Below are 13,687 nucleotides of genomic sequence, written 5' to 3' on the forward strand. Positions count from 1 at the left end.
GAGGTGTCTCTGCTATTTTAATTAAAAACCACCTTGTTTTTGGGCCACTACCTAGTGTAACAAATTTATCTGTGGAGGAAACTTTTGAAATATCTGCCTGTTACATTGTGACTTATTGAACAGTCTTTATCTGTATTTACAGAAACCCAGTAATGGAAAATAAGAGAGAATATTTTGAAAGGCTGGACATCTTATTAAATACATTGTTTTTAATGAAAGTTAATGTAATTCTAATGGCTGATTTTAATATTAATTTCAACTCCAGTACTTCTGGCAACTTGGAAATAAATAGCTTAGTTAAAAGCTATGGGATGAATATCATGCTGAAGAATGTAATTACCAGACCTGGTAGTGTAAGCAGAGGTACTTGTATCGACAATATTGTTACAACTTTTCATTCTTCAAAATACGATACAAATGTGATTGACATTCTTCATTCCGATCATCATGGAATTATTATTCATGTAAACATGGATGCAATGATTTTTAATGTCACCAAGCCTTCTGTGATTTATAAGACACATCGTACAATTAGTGGCTGTAATATATATGTTTTTCTAAAATGTCTCAGAGGAATTAATTGTGTGTGTGTGTGTGTGTGTGTGTGTGTGTGTGTGTGTGTGTGTATGGTAACACTGGAGCAGAAAACCAGTTCAACAAATTTCTTGAATTATTCATGTGGGCAGTTAACATTGACCTGCCACTAAAGAACAAATGTGTTAAAATGAGCAGGGTATCGACTATCAATAAAAATAAGTGGTACACACAGGAACTATGAAAACTTAAAGATCAATGCAACAATTTGTACTACCTATTCGGGAGGACGACGGTTCAATCCCGTCTCCGGCCATCCTGATTTAGGTTTTCCGTGATTTCCCTAAATCGCTTCAGGCAAATGCCGGGATGGATCCTTTGAAAGGGCACGGCCGATTTCCTTCCCCATCCTTCCCTAACCCGAGCTTGCGCTCCGTCTCTAATGACCTCGTTGTCGACGGGACGTTAAACACTAAATCTCCTCCTCTCCTCTGTACTACCTAGCAAAGAATTCATCTTGTCTGCATGCCAAAGTAAGATATAAAGAATGCAATTATCAGTACAGAATGGGTATTAAGAAAGCTAAATTAGAATATAATTGCAAATTGGTTGCACAAGCTATTAATAAACCAAAAGAAATGTGGAAAATCATTAATGAGAATCTATAATCGCGTAGCAAAGAATTTGTATCTAGATCAAAAATTAGTGCTGATAGTTTTAATAATTATTTTGTAAACAGTGTAGATAGTGTAGTTACTAAGATACCTGATAGTAAACATGAACCTAGCTACTATTTGGATGTTGCCTATAAAAACCAAGATGCTATGGAAAATGTGTTTTATTTTGAACACATTTGTGTAGAAGATGTACACTCTGTTATTCTTTCTCTTAGCAAAAGTGATTCACTGGATATTTACAATATCAGCTCTAAAATATTGAAACTTAGTAGTCATAATTTAGCAGAGGTTCTCTGTCACATCATAAACTACTGCTTTGATGAAAGTTGTTTCCCTGAAAAATTAAAAGTAGCTAAAGTAATCCCAGCCCACAAAAAAGGTGACAATAATTTGCCTAGCAATTATAGACCAGTTTCTCTTCTACCACTTTTATCCAAGGTCATTGAGAAACTAATGAGTATTCAACTAATCAATTTTCTAGATTCTCATCAATTACTTTCAAATAGCCAGTTTCGGTTTAGGAAAAATCTGTCAACATGTGATGCTGTTATGAGCTACATATGTAACTGTCTTGAAGCAAAAGATGAAAAATTTATTGTAAGTACAAAGTTTTTTGATTTATCAAAAGCGTTTGACACTGTGTGCCACAACACTCTGCTGCTAAAATTAAAAACTATAGGTTTCTCAGTCATACTTATCTAATAGATCTCAAACTGTTTACTTCAATAACCAATATTCTAGTTTCTTACCCGTTAATGATGGTGTTCCTCAAGGGTCAATCTTGGGCCCTCTATTGTTCATATTATATATGAATGACCTACCTAGCAATGTAATAGATGATACTACAAACTGTTACTTGTATGCAGTGATATCAGTTTAAATGTTACAGTGCCTATGAACAATAAGATAAGTAACTCTACCTCACTCAAGGCAGATATACTTTCTGACTGGTGCAATGCCAATAGCCTGTCTATGAACATAAATAAAACACAGGAATTAAACATTTCTTATAACAATATTATCACCTTAGAGACAGTTCCTGTAAAGTTTCTAGGCATTGTTTTGCAAAATAATTTAGGCTGGCAGGCACATGTGAATTACTTAGCACCAATAATTTCTAAAGGAATATTTATGCTCAGAAAATTACAAGCAACAGTAGATGAGAAAATTTTGCTTTCTGTCTATTATAGTTATATTCACTCTCATTTGACGTACGGGACAATCTTGTGGGAAAATAATTGCTACTCAAAATGCTTATTTACAGGCCAGAAAAAAGCTATCAGACTGATATGTAAAGTACCACCTAGAACTCACTGTAGAGAATTATTGATTAAACTTAGTATTATGATCTTGCCATGTATATACATATTTCAATGTCTCTTGTACATTAAAAAGAACTTGTCTAGTTTTGATCTGAATTCTGATGTACATAGTTATAACACACAACACTGTAATGATGTAAGAAAAGACTACTGCTCATATACCAAAACTCTAAACAGCTTCAAACACACGTCTGTAAAGCTATTTAATAAACTACCAGAATCAGTTAAGAGTCTGGAGCTGAAAAAATTTAAGATATTTGTAAGAACTTCATTAATTCAAAATTGTTTTTATACAATGGAAGATTTCTGTGAGCATAATTTCTAACATAGATTAATTATTTGTGTATTTATAGTCATTGTTGTTTGTACATTTATTGACGTTGCTTTTACAAGCTTTACATCCCTGTAAATGTTTTGTTTTTGGGCAATTAAAATCAATCAATCAATCAATCTCACCAACTAGGCAGCATGCTTCAGGCCTGTAGGATGTTAGTTTATACGTGACAGGTTTCCACCAAGAACAAATATTCATATTATTTGGTCCAACCTTTCTATGTAAGTATATTATGTTTTGGCCTGAGTTATTAAGGAATTACATTATGCTTACCAAATGTCTTGCATCAGGATCATGGCAATAGCCTATCATGAGATGTCCAAGATTATGCAAATCACCATAAAAGCTGGGATTTATTGACAATGTACTTGCTTCCATCATGTTACCAAGAACATCAATGCCTTCTGATTCTGTAAGGTCAACTACTTCTTTTCTTTCCTAAAAAAAAATAATGGTAGAAATAATGAATTTTAAAATTATCACATAATAATGGAAATCAATAGATAGGAATTAGCACTATCAGTAGTGATGACACAATGATTCACTACTTTCTGAGATATCAGTACACTTATTTAGCTACTTTTTCACTATGAATAACTTAAAGTGTGGAGAATCACTTGCAATTTCCAAGTAGGATGAATAACCTACATGATTTTTCATTTTTATAATTCATACTTTCATTACAAGGTTTCAGTGTTTGCTTTACTGTTTCATAAATACAAGAAGTCACTTCTCCAAATCACTGAGTGCTGTTTTTGTAATACACTTTTCCTAGTTCTCAGATAAAGATGTAAAGCATGATTTATGCTAAAGCCTTAGAGACAACATCTATTATGTATTTTGCTGGTGCAACCTCTGAACATAAATGTGAGCTTTTTGAAAACAATGACTGCAACTTTGTTACTCTGTTCATCCAAAAATTGACAATTCAAAAGGAACACCACAGTGAAAGTCAGCCTTAAAATGACCATGTGCCTTATCTTGACTATTTGTTATTTCTGGCCACTGAACAAAGAATATTTTGTTAGCCGCATTATGTATGGTTGCACACATTCCCTATGAGCTACTGTTAGATTTTCTTCTCACCAGTGCAGTACTCGAAAACATATTCTAAGAGTTTGCTACAGCTGTTCATTACTAAACAAGACTGTTGAAAACCTAGCAGTAAAGTCAACCAGTGTCACGGGTCAAGGGAAGTATGACAAAAGACCATGCAAGCAAGATCAACAAAATAGTTTCCAGAGGTTGTTTGTTGGTGGAGCATCATTGTTGATTTCCATCTTACCTTGTTATTTTCAAATGAACCGTACTTTGAAGATTATTTTCAATGAAAAAAAAAAAAAAATTATGGACTTGTGGTGCCAATGAGGTCAACATCAGCATCGATCTGAGTATTGTCTTTGAACTAAGCTAAACATTATCTTTGTGCAGTTCCGCCATGTTAGTTCTTTGTAAGCCTTTGATGTGTTTAGGTGAATAAATGAACTACCGCAAAATGGGAGTGTTGTTTGGTGTAACCGACCCGAACTTCACCCTCACTGGTGACCCCGAGCTGTAATGTCTTCCGTTTTTGCCGTTTTACTGTGTCCGCGACTTCCGCATCGGTTATTTTCACGTGTATTACATTGACACAGCATTCGAACAATGACTTCAGCCCAGCACCTAATGCCGGATTTTGTGATTGACATGCATCGTGTTGCAGGCGATGTACACCCACCAGGACTGCAACATGATGCCTCTCACTTGACGATTATGCCGATTTCGCGGGACGTTTTCGAGCCTGCAACAATAAGTGAGGTTAGGAGTGTGCATGACTCCAGCTATCAAATGCCTTAGTTCCCACTACATGTGCCCTCCCTCATCGACTGTGCAGTTACCTCTTACAGATCTTCACGCAGTGCGGGACCAATGCCGATTTCTGCGAATGCTTTGTTGGACAACCTACCACCGCCAGGACAACGATTTGCTACGCCGCAATCCGTGCCGCACCACACAGATACTTGCCACGTGGCCGGAACTGCTTCGTTAACAGGTCAACCTGCTCAGCATCTGGCCACGCCCGCACCTACCTTGGTTGAGCATCAGCACATGCCTTCCTACTTCGATACCTCGGCCTGCAACAGGAACAATAGCTTGTTATCTCTGCCTGACCTCCACCTGCGTCCCACTGCTACGCCTCAGTGTTTTGTGCCACGAGATTCACCTTATCCGCACACCGTTTTGAGTGGAGTGACTATGAACAGTGAACATTCACACATTCCATCCCACGTTCAACATCATTTCCCACACTGTGCTTCTGGACAGCCCACACCTCCACAGCCTCCCTGCAATACAGGTGACCCTGGCTCTGATCATACATCGAGCTTTCTGCGGTATAACACGCGTTCTCAAACTTTGAACTTTTTCTCACCTATCGCCCCCACGCTGGTTCCAGTCCAGCTTCCACTACCGTTCTCGGCACATCTCGGTGCCTCATCCGCATTGGTCCTCCACGACGCATCAATCCAAACACACCTGCAACGTGTGGAGCTTCCACAACCATAATCGACACATTACGGTGTATCACCTGTGTCAGCCTTCCAAATCGCAACGGATCATGCTCAACCACAATGTATCACCTTCACGATGCCACCCGAACAGCTGTCGTTGCCACATCCCCTGGAGGCACAATCTCCTGGAATACTACAGCCCCCCCCCCCCCCCCCATGACAAATCGATCCGGGCTCATCTCTGTCGACGACGTTAAAAGAAACCATGCATAAGTGCCTTGTCGAGCTCAAACACGTCACTCGCCTAAGCAAGGAAAACTTCGAGCTCTCCCTCTAGCTCCATGAAACACAGCTCCAGCTCTCCGATGCAGCAAAGGAATTACAGACACTGCAGCACGGACAAAGCAAGGTAAGTAAGTGCGCCGAATCTGCTTCTAGTCCCAGAAATCGAGCCTCCATGTGCTTACCTCCCGCTGCCCCTCGCAACTGTGCTATCAAGTCTGCCGTAACGTGTACTGACAGTTCCACAGGGCCACACCCCCCTAACACGGCAGTTTTTGATACTCGGCTGGACACGAGTGCGCTTGCACTGTGCCTAGCGTTTCACCCGCGACCGTGCTGCCACAGGCTATGCCCTCGGAAAATGGACTCACTAAAGGCTCTACCAAGCTCACCAGACCTTGGTGCCACTGCTTTGGGTCGATTACCATCTTGTTGCATTGACTCCTGGGACACTTTGCCGCCTCAGCTCCCGTCGGATCCGCCGAGTGGCTCCGAACACCATGACCACACCTCGCCCACTCAGCCCGCCACACATTATAAACAAACCGCCTCACGCACCGCCGGCAACATTTCTTCACAAACAGCATGGTTCACAAGCTCTGCCTCACGCCAGGTCCCTGGATATCCAGTAAAACCACGTCGACTTTGTCCTGAGCGCTTCTCCGACCTTAAAAAGCAGATTTCTGAACTACTAGGCTCTGGCATCATTGAACCCTCTGCCAGTAGCTGGTCCACGCCCATACATATGACACCCAAGAAAGACGGGTCCTGGAGCATGTGAGGAGACTACCGTCGATTAAACGCACGAACAATTATGGACACCTACCCCATACCCAACATTGATAACTTTACCAGTTCCCTCGCAGGTGCAACCATGTTCTCTGTCACTGATTGCAAACAGGCCTACCACCAGATCCCCATGGCACCAGAAGACATCGAGAAGACAGCAATCACCACCCCGATTGGGTTATTTCAGTTTCGATTCATGCCCTTCGGTCTGAAAAACGCAACCCAGACCTGGCAATGCTTCATTAACAAAGTGCTATTCGACCTAAAATTCTGCTTTGCATATCTTGATGACATTCTTGTGTTCAGCTCCTCTGTCGAGGACAACATTCGACACGTGCAAACTGTTATGAACACACTTGTGGAAGTAGGCATCGAGACCAACCAGGACAAATTGCAGCTACATCAACCCGCTGTCACTTTCTTTGGTTTTCAGGTCTCTGCTGACGCCATTTCACCACCTTCTGAGAAATTACAAACAATACTAAACCCACCCAGACCTGCGTCATTCAAAAAGGTCCGGCACTTCCCGAGGATGGTTAATTATTATCGCCGACATCTACCTTGGGCTGCAGAGATTCAGGCTCTACTGACAGATGCCTTGAAAAGCACCAAAACTTTTGGATCTCGGCCCGTTCCACGGACTCCTGCTATGACTGACTCTTTCACTGCCCTCAAAAATCTTCTTGCCGAGGCCTGCACCATCGCGCATCCTCATCCCAATGCGCAGCTTTTCAGCACCACAGACGCGAGCGGTACTGCCATCGGCACTGTCCTTAGCCAGACAATCAACAGCCAGACTTCACCTCTGCAGTTCTTCTCGCGCAAGCTCACCAATGCACAACGGAAATATTCTACATTTGACAGGGAGTTGCTTGCGGTCTACAAAGCGATCAAGCATTTTAAGACTGACATTGAGGGACGCCCTTTCTATGTTTTAATGGACCACAAACCCCTGGCTGCAGCCATTACAAACCCGCCACCTGACCTGCCTCCTTGCCACTTCAGGTACATGGACTTCATATCTCAGTTCACCACTGATGTCAGACACATAAAGGGTGCTGACGATATAGTTGCTGATTTCCTTTCACGAGTCGGCGCTGTTCATTCGCTGTTTGACTTCTCTGAACTGCCTAACCTCCAACCCGCCGACGAGGACATACAAAACCTGATTTCAGACTCTACCTCTTCACTACACTTCGTCCGCACCATCGTCCCTGGCATTTCTGGTGAGATCTGTTGCGACGACAGTACAGGCACATTACGCCCCCTCATCCCAACCATGCTCCGTCAAGCTGTCTTCAATGCATTGCATAATTTAGCCCACCCCGGTGTTCATGCGTCCGCCCACCTCGTAGCAGAGCGCTTTGTGTGGAGAAATGTCAACAAGGATTGCCAGCAATGGGCACACTCCTGCATCATGTGCCAATGATGCAAAGTACACAAGCACACTTCACCCTCCCCTCGGTTCATTTTCGATCCCTCCTGGGCGTTTCCAGCATGTTGATATTGACACTGTCGGGCCCCCCCCCCCCCCCCCCCTCTAACGACTTTCGTTATGTTCTCTCATCTATCAACTGAACAACTTGCTGGGTCAAGGCTGTCCCCCTCGTGCGATCTATAAGGCAGACCTCAAAGGCACAATAGCCGAGTTTGTATACAGCCAGAACATTGTTCTTCCTGGTGAATTTGTGAACCCTTCTGCTTCTCTCCCTCAGTCTGACTTACCTTCCTTTGTGGACCGCGTCGGACGCCACTTCATCAACCTCCACATCCCTCTGCCCACCAGCCATTCCCACCCTAAGGTTCACGTCCCAAAATCTCTGGACAATTGCAAATATGTCATGCTTCGAGATGACACTGTCCGTGCTCCCCTCCAACCTCCATTACTGGCCTGTACCGAGTTCTCCAGCGTTCAGCCAACACCTATGACATCCAGATAAAAGATTCAGCTGTTACCGTCTCTCTCAACAGACTTAAGCCTGCTCATGTCGAGCCTGCTTCCAACCCCTTCAGGCCACGACCACGCCACTTACTGTTGTGGCTCATGACACTCTGACCACTCCCTCCACATCGGACTTACACGCTCGGTCGAGTGACTTTCAGCTCCAATCGTCGAGCTCTCCTCCGACCTCCCCCTCTACTTCAGTCTCACGCACTCCGTTGAGTGACCACATGCTCCCCACGTCGAGCTTACCTATGATCAGGCCCTCACCGCTGGGCCCTTTGCCGGTCCCTTCGACCTCTCCACTGTCGCCTGCCTCTCCCTGTCAAGGTTTCTCATGGCCCCCCATCTTGAACATGCCCTCTCTCGAGGTGTTTGTGCCTGTCCATGACATCTCAATAATACCGCGATGATACACTGTTCGTCATGTGTTTCCCTTCATCCAGTGGTCATGACACAACTTCCGCCATTCCCTGCCACCTGGTGAAATGTGGTCCCCTCTCGCCCAACAACAACCTGGACATGCTTGTGTGTTCGCCACACCCTCTGGAGACATCGTCATTGTCGCTCCGTTCCTCCCACAAACCGCCAGCCTACCTGTCGCCGCACGACCGGCACATCCAGTACGATGCCCGGCTCGCTTCAACAACTTCCAGGTTCGATGGCCGAACCTTCCTTCACCACATCTACCCACACAGCTCCTCATCGACGCTCTTGAGCTGACCGTGGTCCGGCTCCCGCGGATCACCCCCGCTGACACCATAGTCACACCTCACCCCGCCCCCCCCCCCCCAAGCCTCTCAAGAGTACTCCGTACTGCGAGGAGGGGTGGAAGGGTGGGAGGGAGGCTATGTGGCACCGATGAGGTCAACACCAGCATCGATCTGAGTATCATCTTTGAACTACGCTAAACATTATCTTTGTGCAGTTCCGCCATGTCAGTTCTTTGTAAGCCTTTGATGTGTTTAGGTGAATAAATGAACTACTGCAAAATGTGAGTGTCAGTTGGTGTAACTGACCTGAACTTAACCCTCAGACTCTTTGATAATCATAAACACAAACACAGACTGTTGAGATGTATTTTACTTTTCATTTATACTCAATTACACCCCAGTACACTACCGGGTTACTTCATACAAAACCACAATGCACTGGATTCAGTAATGCATTGATTACCTTATAATTAAGTCCTCTGTAATGATGTAACGTAGCAAACGAAAGCACTGGCATGTTGATAGACACACAAACAAACACAAACATACACACAAAATTCTAGCTTTCGCAACCAATGGTTGCTTCATCAGGAAAGAGGGAAGGAGAGGGAAAGACGAAAGGATGTGGGTTTTAAGGGAGAGGGTAAGGAGTCATTCCAATCCCGGGAGCGGAAAGACTTACCTTAGGAGGAAAAAGGACAGGTATACACTCGCACACACACACATATCCATCCGCACATACACAGACACAAGCAGACATTTGTAAAGGCAAAGAGTTTGGGCAGAGATGTCAGTCGAGGCAGAAGTACAGAGGCAAAGATGTCATTGAATGACAGGTGAGGTATGAGCGGCGGCAACTTGAAATTAGCGGAGGTTGAGGCCTGGTGGGTAATGAGAAGAGAGGATATACTGAAGTGCAAGTTCCCATCTCCGGAGTTCTGACAGGTTGGTGTAAGTGGGAAGTATCCAGATAACCCGGACAGTGTAACACTGTGCCAAGATGTGCTGGCCGTGCACCAAGGCATGTTTAGCCACAGGGTGATCCTCATTACCAACAAACACTGTCTGCCTGTGTCCTTTCATGAGAGTGGACAGTTTGTTGCTGGTCATTCCCACATAGAAAGCTTCACAATGTAGGCAGGTTAGTTGGTAAATCACATTTTTAAATGGAACCCTGTTCGTTTTGTTAGCACATCTGAACATATAAACAAATATGTAATCAGTGCCGTTTGTTGCATTGTAAAATGTTAATTACATCCGGAGATATTGTAACCTAAAGTTGACACTTGAGTACCACTCCTCCGCTGTTCGATCATGTGTGTCAGAGAGCACCGAATTACGTAGGGATCCAAAGGGAACGGTGATGGACCTTAGGTACAGAAGAGACTGGAACAGCACATTACGTCCACATGCTAACACCTTTTTATTGGTCTTTTTCACTGACGCACATGTACATTACCATGAGGGGTGAGGTACACGTACACACGTGGTTTCTGTTTTCAATTGCGGAGTGGAATAGAGTGTGTCCCGACATGTCAGGCCAATAGATGTTCAATGTGGTGGCCAACATTTACTGCACACAATTGCAATCTCTGGTGTAATGAATGTCGTAGACGCCGCAGTACATCTGGTGTAATGTCGCCGCAGGCTGCCATAATACGTTGTTTCATATCCTCTGGGTTTGTAGGCACATCACGGTACACATTCTCCTTTAATGTACCCCACAGAAAGAAGTCCAGAGGTGTAAGATCAGGAGAAAGGGCTGGCCAATTTATGCGTCCTCCACGTCCCATGAAACGCCCGTCGAACATCCTGTCAAGGGTCAGCCTAGTGTCAATTGGGGAATGTGCAGGTGCACCATCATGCTGATACCTCATACGTTGACGCGTTTCCAGTGGGACATTTTCGAGCAACGTTGGCAGATCATTCTGTAGAAACACGATGTTTGTTGCAGCTGTTTGGGCCCCTGCAATGAAGTGAGGACCAATGAGGTGGTAGCCAATGATTCCCCACCATACATAGGTGGCATAAGTCATCGAAAGTTTTGATTCAAACTGCTGTCCCTAATCCGATGTTAAGGAGGCTGGGCATCAGAATCTGGCAATCCAACTGTTGACAAAAGTCTCTGCTGATATATCAGAAATGGGAGTGGCCTCCACCCATTGTGTCAAGCGATCTACCATTGATAGAATGTAATCATGTAATTCAGAGAGTGGCCCTACGATGTCAATAACTTGCTGGAACCACCTCTTTGAAATTGGGAATTTACCAAAGGTGGGCTGTGCGTGGTGGCCAGTTTTAGCCTGCTGGCATGGAATGCAAGTCCTGGTCCATGTGGCACAATCCTTTATAATGTTAGGCCACACAAAACATTCCGTGATGAGGGATATGGTGGGCGCATGACCGGATGTGCACAGTTGTTGGGAAGGTCAAAAACTGTCCTACGATATGACTCTGGGATGACTGGTCAGACCCATCCATTCAAAATGTCACACCAAACTTGTTTGGAAATGCTGGGTAGTGTGCATTGTTGCAATTCTGATTTGTTACACACATTGTGGAGATCGGCATCTGTCGCTTGTGCGTCTGCAATTCTATTGAAGTCCAACTGAGTGGAGGTAGCTGCAATATGGGAAAGATAGTCTGCCACAATATTATTGGTACCTTTAACATGTCGCATATCGGTAGTGAACTGTGCTACAAAATCTAGGTAGTGGAATCTCATGGGTGGAAAATCCACTGACAGGTTGCGGAATGCAACTGCCAATGGATGATGATCTATGTACAGGAGAGTAGGAAGAGGGTGTGAAGAGTAGGAATGCGTAGTCCATTTATTATCCAGCAGTGTTCCTGTGTCTCATGGGAGTTAATGCAGACGTACAGTCATTTGCGGCATGGCTGACATGGAGGTGACGTCACTTCAACTGGGAGGCAGCAGTTTCTGGTCTTGCCAAGGCGAGGTCATGAAAAACACATTCTTGGAGTCCACAGTTGGTTTTGATACTGGGTGTGTGCGATGCAAATGTGAAGCTTGGTCTGGAAGCACGTCAGGTGTGATGCCCGACGTGGCTGAGATCTCAGTGATGTCACAGTCTGTCTCACAAAACTCATGTTTAATCGCAATGGTCAGAATAGGATTTGGAAAATTGGAATGCACAGGTATTAGAAGGTGATGTAAACCTTGATCCCATGATACATTGGCAGGTGGATGATGAAACGGAATGACAGAGTAATTGTTTCATAAATAACTCAAAATCATCAGATGGAGCCCACAGTATTATGATTATTACTGTGAACTTCCCATAAATTCTACTTCTAAAGAATAAGCTTCAAACACTAATCACTGCAACATTGGAGGATGCATTTTTTATTAACCCTGAGGCCAGGCAGAGAGAGTGTCATGTGTGAATGAGTAATGAGTTGCATATGTGTGTGTGTGTGTGTGTGTGTGTGTGTGTGTGTGTGTGTGTGTGTTCTGAAGAAGAAATCAAGTTAAAAAAACTCTGCTACTGTTTCAACTTGTTGTTTATGTACCTACACACTATTCAGCATTTCATTTACACAGAAATGATTTACTAATTCCCATGTGTGTATATTTGTGTATGGCCCAAAGGTTTCCATGCTCATATTAAACAATTCTTATTGTAAAACATAACTGAAATGTACAGCAAGAATGCATAGTTTTAAATTACATTGATTGTATTAAGGGTAAGAACAAAGATTACAGTCAGTGAATTGTCTTAGCTGCCAGAAAAGATAATTCTAATTCTTTTTAGAAGTATGAAAACCAATTAGTACTTACATTTACAACAGAACCACTTTGAATGGCTTCAAAAAATCGATCTCGCCAGCGTTCCAAATCTTCTATGTCAAATTCAAGTTGATCAAGTTCTCGGTTGATATCCTTTGAGAAGAATAATTCTATATTACAATTTATTCAATAGGTTAATTAAAGGGAATAAAAGAAGTAAAAGCTATTATGCCTTTTCCTCTCAGTATTCATTTCCATTGTCACTGAAGTTTGTGGAATTCACATGATCAAAAAATTCTCTAGTACCATTCAGGAACATTGAAAACCTTACTCACGGGACTTAAGAATATTTATTTATTGTTAATTTATTATGTACAATTACTTTTCTTTAAGGTACCTGTAAGTGATTTCAAACTAAATTTGGGCAACTGTGAAATAATAAAGAAGACATACATTCATACATATCCGGAATAATCAATCAATATGATGTTTTGATGAACGGAATCCTTTCACTAACTATTATCTACCTATCTTTTCTCTTCTTTTATGTTGTTCCACTAGTATCCTTTCATCAGTACAATAATCTTTACCCACTCTAAATCTTACTTGTCATCACTCAACTGTCTTGCCCTCCCCTTGCTAAGCATATGTGTGAATTCATACATCAATATAATAGAGGGAAACATTCCACGTGGGAAAAATATAGAAAGATGATGAGACTTACCAAACAAAAGCGCTGGCAGGTCGATAGACACACAAACAAACACAAACATACACACAAAATTCTAGCTTTCGCAACCAACGGTTGCCTCGTCAGGAAAGAGGGAAGGAGAGGGAAAGACAAAAGGATATGG

General features: G+C 43.0%; 1 protein-coding gene across 1 annotated transcript in view; it reads right to left on the reverse strand.

Moving 5' to 3' along the window:
• LOC126101182 (phenoloxidase 2-like) overlaps positions 1 to 13,687 on the reverse strand; it is a 213,004-nt gene that overhangs the window by 121,187 nt on the left and 78,130 nt on the right. Inside the window, exons 7-8 of the mRNA XM_049911879.1 lie at positions 12,885 to 12,986; positions 3,141 to 3,305 (exon numbers count right to left, since the gene is read on the reverse strand). Of these exons, the coding sequence (XP_049767836.1) occupies positions 3,141 to 3,305; positions 12,885 to 12,986 (267 nt within the window). The remainder of the gene's footprint in view (positions 1 to 3,140; positions 3,306 to 12,884; positions 12,987 to 13,687) is intronic.

The sequence above is a fragment of the Schistocerca cancellata genome, chromosome 9, assembly GCF_023864275.1.
Source record: "Schistocerca cancellata isolate TAMUIC-IGC-003103 chromosome 9, iqSchCanc2.1, whole genome shotgun sequence".
In the NCBI taxonomy this organism is placed as follows: Eukaryota; Metazoa; Arthropoda; class Insecta; order Orthoptera; family Acrididae; genus Schistocerca; species Schistocerca cancellata.